General features: G+C 41.4%; 5 protein-coding genes across 5 annotated transcripts; 4 read left to right on the top strand and 1 right to left on the bottom strand.

The window, feature by feature from the left end:
- Positions 1 to 569: 569 nt before the first annotated feature.
- BDB00DRAFT_889666 (major facilitator superfamily domain-containing protein) lies at positions 570 to 2863 on the top strand (the record flags this gene model as incomplete). The annotated part of the gene is made up of 10 exons (XM_053128462.1): positions 570 to 658; positions 750 to 963; positions 1057 to 1119; positions 1190 to 1329; positions 1430 to 1506; positions 1543 to 1680; positions 1767 to 1860; positions 1938 to 2098; positions 2202 to 2284; positions 2352 to 2863. 10 exons carry the CDS (start codon positions 570 to 572, stop codon positions 2508 to 2510), a joined length of 1218 nt encoding a protein of 405 aa, XP_052983082.1. The 3' UTR covers positions 2511 to 2863.
- Positions 2864 to 4377: 1514 nt separating this feature from the next.
- BDB00DRAFT_785259 (uncharacterized protein) lies at positions 4378 to 5213 on the top strand (the record flags this gene model as incomplete). Its single annotated transcript, XM_053120527.1, has 5 exons — positions 4378 to 4404; positions 4518 to 4618; positions 4766 to 4868; positions 4938 to 5000; positions 5097 to 5213. The coding sequence occupies 5 exons, from the start codon at positions 4378 to 4380 to the stop codon at positions 5211 to 5213; spliced, it is 411 nt and encodes a 136-aa protein (XP_052983081.1).
- Positions 5214 to 7897: 2684 nt separating this feature from the next.
- Positions 7898 to 10222, top strand: BDB00DRAFT_74287 (major facilitator superfamily domain-containing protein). The gene is made up of 9 exons (XM_053118483.1): positions 7898 to 8175; positions 8276 to 8405; positions 8480 to 8694; positions 8789 to 8851; positions 8943 to 9082; positions 9179 to 9429; positions 9511 to 9604; positions 9675 to 9835; positions 9942 to 10222. The coding sequence occupies exons 2-9, from the start codon at positions 8303 to 8305 to the stop codon at positions 10181 to 10183; spliced, it is 1269 nt and encodes a 422-aa protein (XP_052983080.1). The 5' UTR covers positions 7898 to 8175; positions 8276 to 8302; the 3' UTR covers positions 10184 to 10222.
- A 558-nt stretch (positions 10223 to 10780) lies between these two features.
- Positions 10781 to 13100, bottom strand: BDB00DRAFT_807289 (HAD-like domain-containing protein). The gene is made up of 8 exons (XM_053122324.1): positions 12683 to 13100; positions 12554 to 12585; positions 12407 to 12475; positions 12199 to 12315; positions 11990 to 12094; positions 11640 to 11895; positions 11161 to 11543; positions 10781 to 11044 (listed from the first exon to the last, which is right to left on the bottom strand). Exons 1-8 carry the CDS (start codon positions 12954 to 12956, stop codon positions 10982 to 10984), a joined length of 1299 nt encoding a protein of 432 aa, XP_052983079.1. The 5' UTR covers positions 12957 to 13100; the 3' UTR covers positions 10781 to 10981.
- A 5641-nt stretch (positions 13101 to 18741) lies between these two features.
- BDB00DRAFT_807287 (general substrate transporter) lies at positions 18742 to 21198 on the top strand. The gene is made up of 5 exons (XM_053122323.1): positions 18742 to 18909; positions 18989 to 19029; positions 19150 to 19229; positions 19338 to 19551; positions 19656 to 21198. The coding sequence occupies exons 1-5, from the start codon at positions 18833 to 18835 to the stop codon at positions 20858 to 20860; spliced, it is 1617 nt and encodes a 538-aa protein (XP_052983078.1). The 5' UTR covers positions 18742 to 18832; the 3' UTR covers positions 20861 to 21198.
- The last annotated feature ends 1844 nt before the right edge of the window (positions 21199 to 23042 follow it).

Raw genomic sequence — 23042 nt, 5'->3', positions numbered from 1 at the left:
GTTATAAAATAAGTATAGTGTTTCGGGTGCATTCGATAAATCCCGGATTACCTTGTGGTCCCGCTCTCCGTCTCTCGTCTTCGTCGCTTAAGCCCCCGCGCGCTTGCGCTCATCACAGCCATAACGGGAAAGAGCTTAGCGAACCAATGAGTGCCGAACTGCTTGTCCACATTTAAAAGGATCGACTGAAGGCCCATCGTTGCTTCTCTTTTTTCTGTCCTTCATTTTCTTTTCGATCTATCTCCTCTTCTCTATTCTTCTTGGATGTCCACCACAGCGACTGAAAGTATATCTGCTCGCACAGCAGCTACTGCTGCTCCGGATGAACAACCAACAACAGACACACGTCGACCTTCATACACCTCTACCCCTACAGCTGCTTCACTTGGCTCCTCTGTTACGACTGCTGCTGAGATCAGCGTCGGTTAGTGCTTCCGCCTGAAATTTTTTCTTACTGCTATGTGTAGCTCTCTCCGACAAAAATTTTTTTGAAACTCACACCTATAACGCATAATGTCACTTCCTAGTTGACGAAAAACCAAAGTGGGGCAAAAACGATGCTTATGACAATGGCCCTGACGGTGGCTATGGCTGGTTTGTCCTCTTGGGTGCCTTCTTTGCACAGTTTACTGCGTTCGGTCCTGCCCTTGGATGGTAAGTTTACTATGCCCCCTTTTTTATTATTCCTTCGAATATCATTGATTTTGCATGAATTCTTTTTCTAACAATGGATATAATCATATCTAAAGGGGTGTTATGCAAAATCACTATGAAGAGGTTTTTCGAAATGTCCCCAATGCACAGCTTCAGCTTAGTTTCGCTGGTACTTTGATGGAGTTATTCGTCGACCTCATGGGTCCTGTATTCCAAGTTTTATCCTCCCGTTACGGCATTCGACCCGTTTTAGTGCTAGGCTCGTTGGTCAGTGTACTTGGCTTAGAATTGGCTGGTTTTACTACACAGGTTGGTTATTGACCTTTGTCGATTGAATGTGCATATCATTCTTGCTAGACATTAGTAGGAGTAATAGAAAAACTAAACTGGCTTCAAACATAGATTTGGCATCTATATCTTACGCAAGGTGTTTTGTTTGGCGCTGGCGCCTCACTTCTCTATGTTGTAAGTTGTTGCTTTTGCACTTATAAAACCTTTTCTTTTCGCATATACTAACCCACTGGTTGTATATCAGGCCGCTATGTCTGTACCAGCTCAATGGTTTAATAAACGGCGAGGTTTGGGTCTAAGCATGGTATCGAGCGGTGCCGGTGTTGGCGGCGTAGTTTTACCCTTTCTTGTAACAGAAATGAACAAGAAGCTTGATTCTGGATGGTGTGTTGCTTTTTATCAAGTCGTTGTATGTGAATATACATAATTTAAAACAACTAAGGAAAAAAAATAACCTATAATTTTTTTCTATTTGAATTTATAGGACGTATCGCATTCTTGGATTTGTCTGTCTTGCAGTAAATGTAATTACTTGTTTGCTGATCAAAGAGAAATATCCACGTAACAAAAAGCTCAAAACTGCTGAAGATGGTGAAGAGCAACCTGCAGCTGCCCAACAGAATCTTCGTGAGATTTTTGATTTCGGAATTCTCAAGGATACAAACTTTCTCATCTGGGTAATCAGCACCATGATTTCTGTTATGGGCTATTTTGTACCATTCTTTTTCTTGCCATGTAAGTAACAGTATCGTATATGTCTTTCACGGCGGACGATTTACAGCATGTTGACCATTGACATTTTTATTAAACATCTTATATAGCGTACGCAACACATTTAGGCTTGTCGAACTCGGACGGCACCAGTCTTACTGCTGTCATGGCTGCTTGTACTTGTGTTGGTCGCATCGGCATTGGGTAAATAAATATTTCTTCTTTTGTGTAAGTTGCGTAAGAGAGAAAAAACTAAGGCCTATATTTCATATTCACTATAGATACATCAGCGATACGATCGGTCGAATCAATGCATTGATTCTTGGCCATATCGTGGCCAGTTTAGCTGCATTCTTGATCTGGGTGTTTGCCGATAACTTTGGAGTGTTGATGGCGTTCGCTGTTGTTTTTGGTTTGGTGTGCAGCTCTTATTTTGCCCTGAGTAAGTTGCACATAGACACAAAATGCAAACAATGCTCCTTCTTCTACGTCTGTAGTACTATAAATTTAGATATACTAATATTTTTGGAACTGATCTATTATAGTGTCGCCTATCACTGCAACCATTGTTGGAATCGACCGGTTCCCTACTGGTCTTTCTGTTCTTTTGCTCACAAATATGATCCCAGTAAGTGATTACTCGAGTATGGGATTAGTATTATTCCGGAAATAACTAATATGTTTACCATCAATAGGTTTTTGGTCCAACCATTGCTAGTGCAATTGAAACCCGTGTCAGCTCTGAACCATACTTCAGCTACAAAATGTTTACTGGGGTTACATTTATGCTTGGTGCTATCATTCTGATTTTTTTGAAGCTCAAGATGACCAAAGCCGTCCTTTCAAAGATCTAATTAGAACATGTTTTTGCAAGCACCATCTGCCTATCAAACTATCCACCCACATAACGTACTTTTGTCCACGTCTCTCCTATATAATCCTATAAGCTCCACAATCTTTTTATATCGCCCATTTCATCCGTATCATCTTTTGCTGCTTCTCTGCGCTATCTTATTTTACCACCTGTATTCTACTGTCATCTTGTTCTTTTTTTTTGTTACTTTCGTCCCTTTTCCATCCCTTAATTTGTTCCAATTATGTCCTAATCTCTCGTCATTTTATCAATGTACCATATGTTATCAAATGAAATAACAAGCGCTGCAGTGCGGAAACGTACTCTTTTTCCGAACTTCAACTTTGTTGTGGAGAAGCAATAATTTCACGAGATGCTTTACTATAACTCTTTAGTATGTGATTTTCCTTTAACTACCCTGCACCCTACGATTTGCTGCTATATACACGCATGGATAGATAGTGTATATGGAAGAATAAATGGCACCGAACCCGATGTTGACGAAAAAGAACAACAAAAAGCCGAACCAAAAAAAAAAACTCGAGACTACAAGAATAAATGGACTGTATTACAAATCACTGTAAACAACGCGCCCGAAAGCGGCCGATCTTCTCCTCAGCACCCGCGCCCGTGTAATGTCACACAGAACTGCAACTATGAAACACTAGGTTGCACACGATATCTTTAGACTGGACCTGTGCAAAACGTGGCCCGCATGAATTTTTTTTGGTATTGTAATTCGGGTTGAAGCTAAACCTTAAACACTATGTACCACAGTTGTTACAGCGAACTGACGCCAAAAGGTCCTGTTGACATCCTTTTTTTACAAATCCTTATTTCCATGTTAAAAATTTCAACCCGCTTTTGCGCGGATTTACAGGCACGCGAACCCAATGCATGATATCACTGGCCAGGATCATTACGCATGCTACTATGATCTACTTAGTGCCATGTACCACTAGTTTCCGTAGCAGCACTGTTCACGACGACAACACTACAAAATACGTAGTAATGTTGGCCTTTTACAGCTCCGGAGGCCAACGAGAAAATATAAACAGATCGGTTTGCACTTGATCACTAGATATTAGATAAGATCAAGCAGACGCCACCATGATAAAGAGCCTGGGAAAAAATTTTCTTCAAATCTCTCTTCCTCTCTCTCTCGTAGTACTTTTTGGCTTTAACAAATTGGTATCTCCTCCCGAAAAAAGTTCTCGTTCCCTCCTCGTTCTTCTCATATACTGTCATGTACCGCAGGCATCATGAGTCACCCAAATAATACCATATTCGGAGTAGCGTGTAGTGTGTTAAAGTTTTAAACAAGAGGAAGAGGTGACATTGCTGTTAAGATGTGTCGCAAAAATGGCTGTTCCGAGTGTTTGATTAGTTGCGAACATTCCACAAAAATATAAGAGCTGATGCATGAAAATCGACACATGGACGGGCCACATTGTTCTTTCTCGCCTTTGCCTCTTACGTGTACTTGTGTTACAGCCACCGACTATTAAAGGAAGCATGAACAAACACAAACGAGAGAGGTACGATCATTCTTTGTATCTATAAAAAGCAGCTTGCTATGTCTACATATAAATCTGACTCAGTAGTCGAAACAAGGTAGAAAAATGAAAAAGTAACGATACCATTTCGTATGGGATATCTGATCTTTTGAACGATATTGTCAGCCTTCTTTCTACATCTCTTAATGGCAATTGCGACGGCGTCTACTAGATATAGCGAGCATCCTGACAGCAGAGTGAATCACAACACTGGAAACATACAATTTACGACAGAAAGATAAGAACTTTCCGTCCATTCTTGATCCACGGTATAGGCTGACACGATAGTAACTGAAGGAGATGTGATTAGTAATGCTGCTGCTGCTGTTACTGTTGATGGTAAGTCCTAGCATTAAAACTTAAATGAACTCCATACTACCCGGAACGAGTGCTCGAATGATCCCATTTTTTTCGGAGCAGATACCGTGAAAATATGGGAAGCAAATGATCAGTATGATTCCGGACCTGATGGTGGCTATGGCTGGGCAGTAGTCGCTGGTGCATTTTTTGGCTACTTTACTTCATTTGGAACGGAAACGGCCTGGTTCTTTTGGTATGATATGTGTTACTTACTTGAAAATCCACATTTTAGGTGTTCTACAGGCATATTTCGAAGAAAATATGTTTAAAGACGTCGCAGATGCCCAGTTCCAACTTAGTTTTGCTGGTACTCTTATCGGCATTATCGTTAATATCACAGGACCTTTATTTCAGATCCTCAGTGCACACTTTGGCGTTCGACCTGTGATCGTGATGGGCGTTATCATATTTTAGGACTGGAATTAGCGGGTTTCACAAGTCAAGTAAGTAGAGTATACCATCGTTGCTTATAACTGATACATTACACTAGGGCTAATTGATTATAAAATCAGATCTGGCATTTGTACCTTACGCAAGGTGTTCTTTTTGGTTTGGGATCAGCATTCCTATATGTGGTACGTATAGCATTAATGAAAACAAACTACTGTATTTTAAGTGAGAGAACGAATACTTATTTTACAATATCATATGCGGATGTGACGTGTACATAGTCTGCATTGAGCGTCCCATCGCAATGGTTCAACAAACGACGAGGACTGGGATTGGGCATAGTTACCTATGGTGCTGGTGTCGGAGGCGTCGTTTTGCCTTTTGTGATAATGAGTTGATTAATAAAACGGGGATTGCATGGTAGTGTATGAACAAAAGATGGCATTAGCGATACCATATATACAAACGTTATCAAGCTTTACATATCACAAAGTTTGTGCTTACATCTAATTCTTTTTTTTTGCTCCATATGCTATGCTACAGGACATACCGTATACTAGGCTTCACATATCTCGGCATGAACGCAATCACGTGCATTCTAGTGAAAGAAAAATATCCACGAAACAAAAAGATCAAAGCAGTAGACGATGGAGAGCAACCAGCAGTGGCGGCACCCACTCTGAAAGAAATATTCGACTTTAGTATTTTGAAGGATACGACATTCCTCTGGTGGATGGTATCTTCAATGATTGCGTCGTAGGGTGTTTTCATCCCTTATTTCTTCCTTCCATGTAAGAGTGACAGAGCGATATTATCGAATAACCATATTCTTTTAAGCAGCTTATAATAACTTTTTTTTTTCTAGCGTATGCTATATACAACGGTTTGAGTAGCGCAGATGGAACCGTCTTTTCTGCCGTTCTCGCTGGATCCAACTGCGTTGCTCGTATCGTCTTAGGGTATTTGTTTTTTGTAACCATCAACCGTGCAAGAGAAAACCAATTGACGTAATATGTTTTTTTTCCTTCTTAGATTTGTTGCTGATCGTATTGGAAGGCCAAATACGTACATCATTAGTTGCTTGATTTCAACTATCGCGGTATTCGGCATCTGGATGTTGCTCACGATTACAATATGGTCATTGGATTTGCGATAGTTTACGGTGCATTTGCATCTGCTTATTACATGCTCGGTAAGATTTTCAACGTATCTGTCCTTACTCGAATCATTCAACCGAGGCAAACTTATTCCTCAGATGATATATACATTGATTACATATAAATACTTGTTTGACTGACACGATTTGCTCGTTTTTTCTATATCAATATGCAGTGGCACCCTTACAGCAACTATTGTTGGCATTGGAAGATTTCCGACGGCGTTGTCTGTCATGATGCTTTCTAACATCATTGCAATTTTGGGTCCAAACATTGCGAGTGCTATCGAAAACAACGTAAATGCAGAACCGTACCTGAGCTACAAATTGTTTACAGGCACCTCCTTCGGTCTTGGTGCCATTTTGCTTATCGCACTGAAACTCAAGATGACCCGTGGTATTTTTACGAAAATTTTTAAAAAAAGAACTTTTGATTAATTCGTTTTGTAATTCCCCTTCATATATATGCATAAACATTTTGTATTCCTGTTTCAAATTCATTCATTGCATATACTCCTCCGTATATTTCTCCTGTTTAGTAAAATCAATACGACTTAGAATTCTTCAATATGGACTTGGGTATTATGTCGTCGGTCAAGGAGATGACTATAACATCGTAGTATGGAAAAATCTTACTTCGATATATAAGCGCACGGACATGCACGAACTAGCACACCTCAGTTTTGTCGTGCACACCGTCGTTTTAATTGTCTTCTTTTTTTACATCATCTTCGACGACTCATTTTATTCTTTTCATATTGAAAGTGGCGACATGAAAAAACAACGGTAGTGCATCATGAGGAAGCATTTGTTTAGTCTGTAAAGACTGTAGATTATACATCACCTAGCAGTTAACACCTTTAAATTTTTTACTTATATGTTTGTAAATACATGCAACAGAGCGGAAAAAAGTACGCTGCAAAAAAAACAGTATGCCGCTATCTCGGATATATTTAAAGGAGCACAATTGTGTACAAAGTGACAATTCTGGTTCGTGGAGCGTGCCCGGATGAGTGGCAAATCTAAATTTTTGGTTGCTCGTCTACATTAGTTTACTAGGTGTTTCTTCATCTTCTTCCACATACATTTCGATTACCTTCGTTTGTCACAGTCTTCGATTTCTGTTACTCATAGCGATAGTGGTAAATCAAATTGCCGTAGATGACGATTGGTGTAATGCTCGATATACACTAAGAAAACGAAACGCTAAATTGATAATCGATCGAAACTCGCTATATTAGCAATAATTGCTGCGTACTATTTCGATTACGTGATTTTCCGGTGGTTTTCGAACATGGATTTTGCATATTTGTTGTGAAATATAATCTTACAATAAGAAGGTTAATTCATGATATCAATGATACGTCTCTCACATCGCTTCTCCCCCCGTGGGGGGAGGGGCCACGACCTATTGTTATCGATAAAAGCAAGGACCTAGCAGTAAGAGAGACTCAGTAAGTTGTTTGAAACATTGTAACTCCTAACAAAAATTACACTCCTAGAGCCAATGGCTCACTAAAAGAATTCCGTTTTTTCGGAATGAAATTATTTTTGGTCTGAAATTTCGTCGTTTTTTAGGTCTAGACATTTTACCGAGTGAAACATAACAGTAGAAACCACTGAAGCAGAAGGTATTCGCTAGGATCCATTATACATTCCATTTGCTCCTTATTTCAAAGCAAAAAGTAATGGTGTCGAATCCAATCTCATAAGTTAAGTAAAGAAAACGAACTGTGAATTATGATGCGATTATGGCATAAAAAATTTTTGATTCTCCTCATGCACCAGGATTTGTATTACAGCTCACGCTAATGTACAAAAACAGAAGGAACAAAAAGAAAAGAGGACCAATCACAAAACTTTGAGTTTTGGCAAATGTATAAAAGCAGCCAGCATTTGATTGCAAAAAATTATATTCAGTTCAGTTTCTAGTTTGTTAGAGGTATTAAAGATACGATGCACTACACGAGTCATCAATTATCGCGGCAGGATCGTAGTTTTTAACGCTGTCGTTGCGAATCAGCTTTTTCCATCCAATTTAATGGCAGCTGTTGGGACCTCCACCGTAATCGATTATCCTGATAACCGGTCAAATCAAGACGCCAGAACACTTCATCTTTCAACGGAATATGATCCCTCGATCTCTTCTTGCTCCACTAGCGCCGAAACCGTAATTGAACCGGAAGGAGAAACCACAGTTAATCGTAAGTTCTTTTTCGCGTAATAGTTTCATTGCTATTGATAGATGACTATGTAGACAAACTTTATAATTGCCGCTTTTTGATTTACTATCATATCCACTAGGTGGCAAGAAAAAGTGGGAAACAAACGATGCATATGACACTGATCCAGACGGAGGCTATGGCTGGGCCGTGGTTGTCGGTGCGTTTTTCGGCTATTTCACTTCGTTCGGAACAGAGACAGCATGGGGTACGTATGTATTAGATCGATCTATTTATCGCTTTGTATACTAACAAATAACAATAACCTGATTGTATAATACCACAGGTGTGTTCCAAGCCTACTTTGAAAAAGATGTGTTCCACGATGTCCCTGATGCTCAATTCCAGCTTAGTTTCGCGGGTACATTGATCGGAATTATGGTCAACATTGCAGGCCCTTTTTTCCAAATTCTTTCGGCACGATTTGATATCCGCTTGATCATCGCGTTGGGTGTCATCGTCATGGTTCTAGGATTGGAACTAGCCGCATTCACTACTCAGGTACGGGCACACATAGTTGGATTTTCGCTATTATGTACGACAACCACGCCTTCTTCCTTTCCTAATTTGCTCGTCAATGCTTCTTCGTAATAAGATCTGGCACTTGTATCTCACACAAGGAGTTATGTTTGGTATCGGTGCGGCTTTCTTATATGTGGTAAGTATCACCATATTCATTCAAATACTTCCTCTCTAAGCAGCAGTGTTCAACAAACGCAATAGCAACTAAATTCTCAAACGTACAATAGACTGCGGTAAGTGTCCCACCACAATGGTTTAATCGCAGACGTGGACTGGGCCTAGGTATTGTTACCAGCGGAAGTGGTGTTGGTGGTGTCGTCTTGCCATTCATCATTTCCAGTTTGACAAACCGCGTGGGAATCGCATGGTATGTTATATAACTAGAATATAAGCAAAATTGTATATAGTTACTACTGCACATCGCTTGAGAGTAGATATCGCTGACAATAAATACTTACTATAGGGCCTACCGCATCTTGGGTTTTATCTACCTCGGCATGAATGCAATTACATGTATCCTGGTAAAGGAAAAGTATCCACGACATAAAAAAGTCAAAGCAGCAGATGATGGAGAAGAACAGCCTGCAGTAACGCCACCCAAGCTCAATGAGATTTTCGATTTCAGTATCCTCAAGGATAAAATTTTCCTGTGGTGGGTGATTGCGTCGGTGGTTGCCACCATGGGCTGCTTCACTCCGTTCTTTTTCCTTCCATGTAAGTCTTCGAGCATAAAACCATATGATGCTATATGGAAAATGTATACTAATTAATCTTCAATTCGATTTCGTCTTACAGCGTATGCTTCTTATCACGGGCTGAGTAGCGATGACGGTACAGCATTTTCTGCAGTATTAGCTGGATCGAACTGCCTTGGCCGTATCAGTGCAGGGTACGTTATTAGTTTTCGATACCCATCAGTAACAGAAATCTAAATGAAACTTTGCCTATGATGCTATCAGATACATCGGTGATCGTATTGGCAGATTGAACACTCTAATTCTTGCATCCTTTCTTTCGGCTATTGCTGCTTTCGGCATCTGGACGGTAGCCACTGACTACAACACAATAATGGCATTCGCTGTTGTCTATGGTGCGTTCAGCACTGCATACTATACCCTGGGTAAGTTCCAACAGCGCCAAAGAACTAATCTTGTAGAAGCAGGAGGCAAACACATTAGCTTAAGACGTGTATATCTAACGATTTGGTCTTTTGATACAACAAATAGTTTCCCCAATTACTGCCACAATTGTCGGTATTGAAAAATTCCCAACAGCATTATCAGTGATGATGCTTTCCAACACAATTTCCATTGTGGGACCCAACATTGCAAGTGCCATCGAGAACGCTTTGGATGCCGAGCCATACTTTAGCTACAAAATGTACACAGGTGCTTGTTTCATAGTCGGCGCTTTACTGCTTCTTTCATTGAAGATCAAAATGACCCACGGCGTTTTCACCAAAATTTAAATCTTTCTCATCCTTATCCATTCTCCTATCATTTACATACTTGACATCTTATATATACGCATACTTATTGTTCGCTACTCATTCTCTGGTTTTAATCCCTTTTTTCTTTTTCTCTGCAAACATATCATTACTGTTCCCGTCTTGTTCCCTTCTTGTATCATTTATTATCCCAACAATCATTTCTCGTTGCCATGCGTTCGAAACATTATAAAGACATTTATAAACAACAACTGTTATGAGACTCTTAAGATAAAATATTTTCTGTGTATCGTTGTACATAGATTTTCAACATGGATGATCGCTTCTATGATTTTCCAGGTGTGGTAATTTTGTTCCATTCTTCTTTCTTCCAACTACAACAGTCGGCCTTTTTGATCTTGCATCCTTTGTCCAAGCATATTATTAGATTCGTGCATCAATGGATACTACAGTTATCAAACTTGAAATTCAGGTACCAATAAACGTCGAATCGTCTAAAAAGTTGTACATAGATCGGAATCAAATATAGTAGCTTTGAGATTATTGTTAGGAAGAAAAGTACTGCATCCTATGGGACATGTTCGCCGTGCATGCAGCCTTTTTCCAAAGTATATGGGTAATTCATCGTGTACTCTTTCCTTCATAGAAAACTGTAGCTTTAAATTACTTTCTTTCCCCTCACTGCTTAAACTGACGACACCCACAAGCTTCCAATTTGCAATTCATCATACAACTTATTAGATGATAGACATAGACCTGTTACAGGATTAAAGGGAAATATTCTATTTTCAAAAGTATTAAACAATTTCTACAAAGTTTTTATTGCTGGGAAGGCTGTTGCTGTTGTTGGCCTTCACCGCCGGGTGGAACAATAGGTTGGCCCTAATAAATGAAAACCGTTTTAAAAGAAATAGACAAATTAGATACAGTATGCCACCCTTTCTCTCCATGCAGCTCAAAATAAATCCTAATGGCCCAGGATGTAAATCCAAACTTACCGAAGATACTTGTGTCATCAAGTCCCATACAGTCATCTTCATATCCTTCATCTTTTCCTTTTGTGCTTCCATTTCCTTCTTCATCATTTCATCCTGCTGCTGTCTCATTTGACCATGCTCGGCGGAGAAACCTTCACGCATCTGTTTTCGCAATTGTTCAAGTTGGGTAGGAGGAGGACCTTGTTCTTGTTCTTGGCCGGCAGCACCTCCACCAGTTAACAAGGAACCAAGGTTACGAGGTTTCGATGTCTTTTCCTGTTCCCACTGTAACCGGTGTTGATCATTGTATTTCTTTTCCCATTCGGCCCATTTTTCAGGAAGATGACCACCCTCCATAGCCTTCAAGACAGGTCGGACATCAGGAACATTGAACAAAGCAACACCTATCGTGGTTCATATAATCATTAAGTATGTTAACTGTTTATATACCGATATACACATTTGCATAATGTTATTTTCTCTCATTCCACCAGTCTTACCTTCCAAGAAAGGAATGTATTCCAAAAGACCCTGATCGTTAGGCTTGCCAGTGAATGGTCGCAGAGGAACACCGTTTTCTGGCTGCATCGCGAACGAGTCTGGGTTGGAGTCCATGATGATAACTTTGCTCAAATCACGATTCAAGTGAGATAGATCCTTGACATATTTTCCGTCAACATAGCGCGTCGCTTCACGATAAAGTCTGTACATGGCGTATTGGTAGGGATCAAGCGAGTCGAGGATAGGTTGAGCGTTCTGGTTTTGTCGTTTACTGGTGAATTAGCATCCCAAAGAATCAAAAACACAAACGCAGTTTTTTTTCTTTTTTGCAAAAGTATTATGTGTTTACCATGGATGTTTGGGAAGTAAAGATGACAATTTCGTAAAATTGGGAAAGATACGCCAAAAAGTAATCGACACCAGGTCGCTTAGCATGACGCCATCCGTGTTTGCTCTATATCAAGTTGCCAACCGCCACATCAGATCCTTTGCGTTCCCCTCATTTTTTTAGAGCAACAATGTTTTTGGAATTATGAACTAAAAGCAACAGTTTCTTACATCCCACGTTGAGTGCACCAAGGTATCGTCTAAATTGATAACCAAGGTATACGGACGCTGATAGGGTTCTGGAAGAGGATCAGGAAGAAGCTTCTCCCACATGGGTTCGTGCATTTTCTAAGTATCGATTCATCACAACAACGTTTAGTATAGTTCCTTGGTACAAACTTCGTCCGGACATATGTCAAACACAGTAACACCACGATACCTTTTGGAACTCATTGTAGCGATCGAAGCATCGGTTGTAAGCTGCTGAGAAGGGATCGTTATTGACATACTAATGTAACGCTCATTGTGTCAATTACAGTTCAAATTTAATTGTCTCCTTATGCGTGTGTATGTCGTAATAAGTTACCTTGTCTTCGCGACCATCGTTAAACGGACGACCTAGTGGAAATAAGTCGAATACAAAGAAAACGCCTTAATTTCCCTCTTTTTCCTCTAATTTTCATTTTTTTTTCTGCTGTCTCAATGAAACACGTACCGTAGTAGAAGAGTAAACCAAGACCAGTGCCAACTACGGCACCAGCCCCCAAAGCATAAGCTTTCCAATGGCCGTCCTTTTCACTAGCAGCCTTGGCGGGCTTCTTGTCACCCTTGGGTAATGTTGCCTTGCGATTGCCGCCGCCGGTCTTTTGTGCTAATGCCTCTTGTGCAAGCTTATGTGCAGCTGAAGAAGCTTTTTCGGTTGGCTCCTGGCTGGAGTAGCTGCGTCTTGCTGCCCGCTGGATAAATCGTGTAGCTGTGGTGCGAAACATGCTTTAACACCTAAATAGTCGCGGTAAACGGGCCTGGCACTTTTGTGCTGTGTGGAAATGGAATAGAACGACTGTGGCTTATAGACCGTTGTGATTGGCTGCATAATCGGCGCCAGCAATATGCTAGGTCTTGTAAATTTGTACTATCCATCCGAAAGATACAAATTGCTGTTTGCTACCGTTTGTAGCCGTTTGCAGCCTTTAAAATGTCCAAACGGTCAACTGAGACTTCGGGTGAGCCATAGCTATCTCGCCAATCGTAAACTGTGAGTTTGCCAGTTAGTGCGAGACGTGTCGGATGGCTACAATAACCGTTTGCTTATATAATAATTTAACAGGTGACTAACATTAAAAAGGTCCTTTCCATTAAATAAAAACAGTAGCAGCATACAGATGATAACAGTAGTGTAGCATATTTTACATACTGCTCATCGTCTATATACGTCATACGAACAACTAGTGTCAAAATAATGAATTCTACTCATTATCCAGAATAAATAATACTCGAGTCTATTTCCATACTCCACGCACTTACTACTCTGATAACGCGATTACTGTACATGGCGTGAAAGCGACATTGCAAGCAACAGTGCTCCGCTATATGGACAGTCTATACGTACATGCTTGTTGCAATCTATGACGATATACACTTATATGACTAGTGCTATTATGCCATCAGGGATAAGTGGGCTCCCTCAACATCAAGAAGTATACTTTTCTTCTGTTAATTTGTAAAAATACTCTTATAGAGTGAGGTTTTTTTTTTCGTCACTACCTTGAGCTCAAATTATCCCCATCAAGTGCTTGGTAACTTCTCATATGAGCTAAAGCTTTGCTTAACATATATCAACGGATTAATTCTTCTCAAGTAGCATCACTGGTAAACATTACAAAGAGAGCATCCTACTTTAGGGTATTTATAGGTAGCGAGCCATGGATTCATTGATCAGAATAATCTAAAAAGTAATGCTCGACTCTACAACAAACCAAAGAATTGAAAGCATGCACAAAGACCTTATTGCATACGAAGAAAACACGCTTATGCAAGACCAAGACGCACGCAATACAAAGGAACTAAGCAACGAACTTCCATTTGCAGAATGATATGAAGAACTCCCATCGCCACCATCATCATCACCACTACAACTATGTCAACGACGAACACGCCGCCATTATACCAAGGAGGATGCTGTTATGGTTTTACACACGTATTTCTACGAAGGGCTTCCTTTGAACAAGTTGGTGCAAGATTGGACATGCCAAAATCAACAGCCGCAAATTTGATCCGAAAATGCCAGCACCACCCCACGGCCACGATCTCTTGCCCCACAGATCAGTATGATTAGCCAAGTCAAAGTGACGTCTTGGCTTTGAGCTTTACAAAGGCTATTAAAAACAGTTTTTACTGCTGACTTTATTCCAGACACTGTCTTTGCTTAACGAAATATACAGTAATGGTTATGTTGTATATAGGTTTAATCGCATAAACATGTGTGATATTATCTAGCGGACACTTGTTGTGTAAAACCCAACTAATACATTATGTGATGGATGCACAAAGAAAATGGGAAGAATAAAGGCAGAACAGTACTTCTATCCCATCATTGTTCAACTTCTCATTCATTTCTTATATGTTATCTATTCGAAACCTTCTATTGCCGTATGACAATGACGTTTGATATGTGTGAAGACGAAATCGAAATGAACGACGTATATCAAAGTATATTCGACGAGTGCCACGGATTTACTGGTGATGTGCAATCTCTTGTATCGATTACAAACATAAAAAATACATCACAAGTACTTAAAGCCATTTTACCAACTGATGGTCGTGATTATAGCAGGCAAATTCCATATCCAAGCTAATGGGTCCTCCGACTTCGACCTCGAACGTCACCGTAGCTACTCAAAATGCGACAGACAAACCAGTGGAAAAAGGGCAGAGGAAAACCTCGCAAAATCCCTTAGCGAAAAACCATTGTCGCAAAAAGTATATTATCTTATATTCTGGGGACGCTCATTTACTTTTCATACTAACCCAAAGCTCTTTAATACTACAGGGGCTCATCGAGTGTATCGAGACGCAGAAATTAATCCAACTGATTGACAGAATTCTCAAAACGTTACCTAGAACGCAGCAGAAGCTGGATGCGACCTTCTGATCCCAGAAAAAACTGCTCAACGCTACTGGAAACGCTTTGTTGATGGCAAACCATACCTCCTGACGACAATGAGCAAGTCCTCCACCAATCTTAACACCAAAGAAGCACAGGAATCGCTTTTTGCTCTATTTGTTATAGCCATTACTCAAAGTGGACTTGAAACACCATGTCAAGACAAATGTGGTCTTACGATTATAAAGAAAGAAAGGCTGGAATGAAGCACCGAGTACCGTAACTCTGGCGAGACCACCGCCTTCGGATTAGTTCGGGGGCTACGATGGCAAAATCAGTGGCATTGACTACAAAGCGTGTTTATATTGATGAGGCTGGTTTCAACATGCACATCATGCAATATTCCGGTCGTTCGCAGCGAGAGGTGCTCCTGCAAAAGCATCGGTTACAAGGTCCCGCGGGTGTCAATAGTACAATCTTGGGTGGCACTGCTGGTGACGGTGTAAGTAAACCTGCGTCTCAGAAGACCACAAGCAGTTGTGGCATCTAAATCATCGAGCTTATGAAGGTGCTTAAGGAAAACGGAATGAGCGGAAGATACTTGGTTATGGATGATGCTGCTATCCACAAGACACAAAACGTTCAACAAGGCGGTCGCAAACCAAGGCCTTCAAATATTGCACCTTCCGCCATACTCGCCCAACCCATCGAAGAAGAATTTTGATCGTGTTGAAAGCCGGTGTCACGTCCGATAGTACATTGTTGTCAAGAAAAACCAATTCTGCTCATTTAGTCACCGCCAAAAACTGTCAAAGATGGATCAACCATTCCCTTTCGCTGTCTGGAAGGGGAGAAGATGGCATAGTTGTTTTTTGTTTCATGTTGCTATATACATCGTCTTGCATAAAGTAGGACTAAAATCACAGCTGCCAACTGCCATATGAACTTTTAGTAATTTTCACATTCTGTCACATCCTGCCCGATCACAAAAAACTCAGCGTTAACCAAAACCACCCCTTCTCCGCCATGATGGCAGGTACAGCCCCGCCAATTCGTTTACTTGAATGCGACATGTAGATATCTTGCAAAAACAGGACATTAACAAAGTCGTGTTAGTCGACAGGAGCATATGTAGTAGCGCAAGTGGTAGTCTTTTTGCACTAAAAAAACTCTAAAATTTTTGAAAAGAGAGCTTCTTGAAATTATCGTGATCGGCAATGGATAAAAGGGTTATTTCCCCAGAATGTTTCAAATCATTTACTACGGTATTGAACCGCCGATCAGAAAACGAGTGTGAGCAGTGTACCAGCGGAGCTGGCCAAGACAACGAACACAGTATATGTAGAAGAAACAATGTAAGGCACGAAAGGCGAGAAGGCCAAGAAAGAGTAGGCAGATCTACTTTGCTATTACGCATTTAGACATTTTGTCCGATTCGTCCACCAAGAAAAACGTTGCTGCAAAGCCATAAACCAATAACCATGGTAGACATTTTAAAGTTCGTCGAATCCGTGAGGTTGCTTTTCCCCTGCTGTCATCGTGTCAATTGATTTCTGACACTAGATATTAAATTCCCACAGTGTGTAGATGTGCAAACCCTAAGGAAATAATTCTGGCACTGGAGAACAACATTTATGTCGTATGCGCCATGATGTGCGTACATTTGTAATATTACTACTTTTCTTTTTCCAAAGTGGGTGGGTGGGTGGGTGGTCGTAGATATTTTGGCGTCAAGAACACCTCAGCAGCAAGAAAGCTGAGAAAAAGAAGAAGATGTGACAAAGGTGGAACGATCTCCGGCTATACGTTAGACACCGTTCACTTTGCCCGGAAACAAGTAAATGAACTTTATTGATGATGTAATAGGAGATTTTGTATTTGTATAGTAACTATGTCTCGCTCGATTTTGTGGTTCATCTTTCGGTCGCCACTAGCTGCTGCTCTACTAATAATCTGTGTGCCCATGTTCCTCAATAAACTTCCTGTAATACCTATTGTTCTTTGTCTTTCCATTTGCAATGTTCTCAAAAATCACCAGCGAACAAGCTCGGACGCTTATCAAGATGCGGTTTAGCTGGAAAACTCTATAAACGCACACACAAACATGGGTGCGTGGATCGTAGGTTACTAGCGTTTCTTTTTGTTAGATTTGTCACAAGTAAAAAGCTGACTATTTGTTACACAAAGCATCTTACCTAATCGCTTGTTGCTTCTCTTATGAGGACACGGGCGTTGTGATTCCCTAAGTCAAGTGAAGTAAGCCCGTATTTTAGAGAAACGGGGTCACCCGGTCCCCCGAATGTGTTATATTTTCTCTATTTCAGGCTCAGTTACTGCTGCTTGGTGACCATATACCGCATGTTACCAGAGAGAAGAGAATAAGAGATTATGTGTGACCTATTTAGTGAATCATGTCATTTGGGCGTTATTTCCATCAAAGAAACCCATCAAAAAGATTACAAATCACAACTCTAACCCTGCTCGGTATCAGCCGATGAGTACATAAGCTCAATATTCTTTTTGTTTGTTTCTGTCTGGGGAGGGGAATAAGTATTGGTAGAACAAAGCGATGTTATAGCGTCATTAAAACCCTCATGATTTATGCCCAGCACGCATGAAAAAAAACGGCGCCAAGTATTTGTGTGTCTGTGTGTGTGTGCTGTGTGTGTGTCTCTCTCTCTGTGTGTGATTTTCACTTTTTCTCGTGTCTGATCCGCTCACTTAAAACTTGCTCACAGTGGAAAAGGGCAACTGTCCCCCGGAAAATTGCATCCAATCGAAGCTTTTCTCGTTCCCAATTTGTATGACCACAGAGACGGGGAATAACCCTATCGAGGAATTTCGCCTCAGCCAACTTTTAGCCGTCCTTTGGACCTGGATCACCGCGGGTGGCTCTGAAGGCAGTTCCACAATAAGATGAATCGACGAGCAACGGCGTCGCGGCATACGTTTTCGGGATGCTATATTTCACCATACATCTTGTTGCAAGAATAGTAGTGATCAAATGTAGATATTGAAGCGAGCGGACCAATGCGAGGATATGCTACAGCAAAGAAAAGAGGGCAAAATCCAAAAGGAGAATATTGCCCACTTAGTGCTACCCTTTCTCTCTTCCTCTTTCTCTCTACAAAAGTAAAATAATTCCGCGTGACGCTCTCACTAGCTCTAGCGCCAGTCAGAATCATGTGGTGTGAGAGAGAAGAAGCTTGGTGGGAGTATTTGTGGTTCGTGGTTTTCAAAATGATCCGCGGTGCTGCTCAATGCAATCAAATTCAATGCCAGCGAAACTTTACAACCTGGAGCCCTCTTTGCCCACTCTCTCTCTCTCTCTCTATATCTCCATCTACTCACTATGTCTCTCCCCCACGCAATTCCATGATCTCAGCGGCTGGTTATTGGTCAGCCTTTTTAGTCCAGTTGCAAGAGTTTTTGCGGAGAGAAAAACAATGTGGGGCAAGCCGCTCGGAGTTCCTAGCACAACATAGTGAGCGGGGAGAGAGAGAAAGACAAGGGCAACACAAAGGTAAAAGAAAAAGGTGGAGGAGGGGGGGGGATGTAATAAGTTGGTACGGATTTTCCCCACACAAATTCTCCATTCCGAAGAAGGCTTTCCATACGGGGGAAAATAGATCCCAGACGGCCCATTCTCGAGTATATATAAAACGGCCCTTCTCCAACCTCTTGTCTGATTTTCTGTCAACGGCGTTTTCCATTTTTTAATTTGTATATTTTTCTACCAACAGCACTTAATCATAATTCACAATGGCTCCCATTATCGCTGTTAAAGACGCGAAGGGTGACCCCAATATCAAATCTGATGCCGCAGCACTCCTTTACGTGTAATGCTTCTTCCTTTATTATTATCATTTACGTTTTCTGTTCATTCAACTGACTTGAACAATTTCTATCCAATAACAGTAATACTGCATTCGCCGCTCTTGGTGGTTTCCTTTTCGGCTGTAAGTGTTCTGGATTATTCAACCCGATCTATTTCCTTTTCTTCTTTTCATGCCCCTGCTGCTCCTCCAGCTTGGTTGCATAGCAAACCCAACTAAATCATTATGTTCCCTATGCAACAGATGACTTTGGTGTCACTAGTAGTGTCATGGTTATGGAACCTTTCCAAGTATACTTTGCGCCTCTGACGCCCGGTCTTCGAGTAAGTCTTTTTATTATTAAACGAGTTGGACAACATGCATGACAGCACTGTACATCAAAAAGATACTAATCCAGCAACAACTTTTCTTTTTTTTATAAAAAAAACTAGGGTGCCTTAAACTCTCTCATGGGTACCGGTGCCGTCATTGGCTGTATTATTGCTGGTTGGATGTCTGATCGATGGGGTCGTCGTGACAGTATTGCCATCTCCTCGTTTGTCTTTATCATCGGTGGTGTTCTTCAAACCGCCTCTGTACATATTTCTATGCAACTTATTGGTCGTTTCATCGCGGGTCTTGCTGTCGGTGCATGCTCTGTGCTGTGTAAGTTAATATACATCCAACAACTGCAACTTCTTAGTCCGACAAATATCTTCAAGGGCGTGGAAGAGATTACAAAATCTTACACAAAAGCAAACCTTATTTAGCACCGATGTACAACGCTGAATTGGCGCCCAAAGAAATTCGTGGTCGTCTTGTCGGCTTCCAACAGCTTATGATTGACATTGGTATGCTTTTGTCTGGCTGGATCGGTTTCGGCACCAACTACATGACCAACGACTGGTCATGGCGTATCCCGTACCTTGTCCAGGTCTTCCCTGCCATTGTCCTCTGCTTGGCTCCCTTTGTCTTGCCCCGTTCTCCCCGTTGGTTAGTCGAAAAGGGCCGCGTCGAAGAAGCCCACCGTGTGCTCGCCAAGATCCACGGCCGCAACAACATGGAGCACCCTTACGTCTTGATGGAATTGCAGGAAATTAAGGATAACGTTGAGTTGGAAAACAACATTGCTGTCACCAGCTACTATGCGATGCTTAAAGACAAAGCCAACAGCCGTGTCCTCTGGGTCGGATGTTCCATTGCCCTCTTCCAACAGCTTACTGGCGCCAACGTCATCATGTACTATGCCCCACTTATGTTCCAACAGGCCGGTCTTGAAGGCAACATGTCGCTTATGGCTAACGGCGTCAACTACGTTGTCATGACTATCTTCTGTATCCCCGGCATGTGGCTCGTCGACAAGCTCGGTCGTGTCAAGCTCATGATGATAGGTTCTGTGGGTATGTGCGTCGGCTTTATTTTGATGGCTGGTTTGTACGGTGGTTGCGGTGAAACTGTATACAGCGAGGCCGAGCTCATGAACGTCGTTGACATGAGCGACTACCCTGAGGCTGCCAACGCCGTCATTGCTTTCATTTTCATCTTTGTCGCCTTTTATGGTACCACCTGGGCTCCCGTCGCCTGGATTTACATTGCCGAAATCTTCCCTCTTCGTATCCGTTCCAAGGGTTTCGCCTTTGCCTCGGCCTTGCTCTGGTGCGCCAACATCCTTGTTGGTCAAGTCACTCCTGTGTTGATGGACGCCATTACCTGGGGCACCTATCTCATCTATGCCGTCGTTGGTGTTATCATGTTGGTCTGGATCATTATGTTTGCTCCCGAGCCCAAGGGCTTGTCTCTGGAAGAGATGGAAGTCGTCTTCCATGGCCCCATCATTGTCACCAAGCTCGACTACAGTGGCTACTTGGAAGCTCACAAGGAAGAAATCGAACGCAAGCGTGCCGAAGTCGCTGCAGCAGCAGCTGGCGTCAAGGTCAACGAAAGCTACAATGCCAACTCTGAGGAGAAGGCATAAAGCCTCGATTCTGTATTTCTCTCATCACATCATTTAATACTACTTTACCATCTCCTCTTTTCCCCTCCCCCCACCACCAAACCAAACCTTTTTCTTCCGCACTGTAATACTTTCTCTCTCCTCTCGTACTGGTTACGAAAATTCCTTCTTCGCCTTTCTCCCTTATATTCTGTATTATTTTATTTTCTTTTAAATATCTGTAGTAATTCTTTTACTTGAGATTATTCCATATTATGAAATCAAACTATACACACTCACCACATGTTATTCTTATTATTTAAAAAAAGGATCTCTCTCTCACGGCAAAAATATAATAAAAACATGCTGCTATATCATCAACATCAACTGTTGTTTTTGTCTATTATAACAGTATTATTAGTGTGAAATCCATATCCTTTCTCATGAACAGTAGAAAAGGTCACGAGGGACATTAACATGACAAGTGCAGCTTATGTAAGAATTTTAGGGCCTGTCACATATTGATTTTGATGTCGTATCCAACTATGATCCGGTAATTAAGTCGTGTTCGCCAAGTGACGAATTTCGTACCTTTTTTTACTTCTTTTTTCCTATTTACAATTTAATTTATAGACATATACAATTTTTTTAGGCGAAGATCGACAAGGAAATGTTGTTGATGAGTACGAAAGTACTCTGATAAGCACTTTTGTTGAGCACTTTGTTAAGCATTATTTTTAAGCATAAGCATCCTCACGAGAACCGAGAACCGAGGAACCGAATATCGATTCGTAGTGTCATTGCAAGTGAAAACATTGACTGTGAAAGAATAACTGTGGTTTGAGAAACGAGTGAAGTTGCTTTTTTTTTATTTCTTCTATAAGAATTGAAATTATCAGTGTTGGCAATACTCACGTTGATCATTTTTCACGGACAGTGAGAATGTACATATTCACGCGTGAATAAACCTTCATATACTTATAAATGGACTCTGGAGCCTTTGCTTTCTCTCTCTCTTGCTCTCCCTTAAGCATTTCCAATTGATGAAGGTTTATTCACGCTGGAATATTCACGTACATTTTTCACTTTTTCACGGCGTGATTATTAACTCTCCGAATATTCACGGTGAATAATCCAACACTGGAAATTATCCAAGTCAGAGCTGTCGACCTCGATCACAAGGGCTTATTAGGGTCAGGTGGCACCAAAACCGGAGCGGTCCTTGATTTTTTTTGGTGTGCGCAGCCCAAGACATGGTAAGCAAATTCGTTATTAAAGAAACGGGTGGAGAACCAGGAACTCAGAAGCATTAACTTTTTTATGGTTACCTCGGACATAACGATTGCAAGTTTAGGGTAGTAAATGTCGAAAGAACGCTCAGAAGGATTCGAAGTTGCTCAAGTTCGGTCAAATCGGTGACTGGAACTCCCAGAAGACTAGCGCTGTGTGCTTTGCCCGCTTCCACCATTGGCAACATCGGTTGTTCGCCCATATCGTCTTGGCTTCGGTCGATCCAGTTCAAACTACACTTCTTGTAGCTGCTCGCTCACTTCATGTCAACATCAGCGCGATTCTTGAACGTCGACCAGGTATCCCGGACACTTTGCAGGCTATACTCCTGCCATTCCTAAATAAAACTATATATTTGACGCTGTATTCTTATCTTTTTACAAGGCGCCTTTTCTCTTATTGGACCAACAGCCACTTCCCCTCTTTCTGTTCAATTTATACAAGTTCGATCGAGATGGAAGATCATCGCGTTCCATCCTTCATTCAATTTCCTAACTTTTTCCCAGCCGCTTATAGCCCACCAAACAAACATTGGGCTAGGATCCAACACAGTGGCGCACGCATAAACGTTCGACGTGTCAGTCTTCTTTCGCAGCTTAACAAGACCGATGTTGCCTGGAGGGAAGGTCTACGATTTGTAGGCCTGCCATTACCCTCAAGCGTTGACTCCGACATCGGAGAGGGGTGAGTGAAGCTGTAGCAACGATTTTCTACTGTCATTTGCTATTCTGGCTGTTTCCATCACTGACAATCTTACTTGCGTTGATATAGAGCAATCGGTCTACAGTTACCTCGAGGCATTAGTTTATGTCTTGTTGCATCTCACAACAGGAGCGCTGCCGTGATGTAGCTTGTCGTTAGAAAAGATGAAGGAAAAGAAGGAGCAACTAGGGCGACGGTGTCGACATTATGTGCAAGGTGCTCCTGCTGCCCT

The sequence above is a fragment of the Zychaea mexicana genome, assembly GCF_025766255.1.
Source record: "Zychaea mexicana strain RSA 1403 chromosome Unknown BDB00scaffold_12, whole genome shotgun sequence".
Taxonomy (NCBI): Eukaryota; Fungi; Mucoromycota; class Mucoromycetes; order Mucorales; family Lichtheimiaceae; genus Zychaea; species Zychaea mexicana.
Note: the sequence above shows the minus strand (reverse complement) of the source record. Positions and strands in the feature narration are given on the sequence as shown.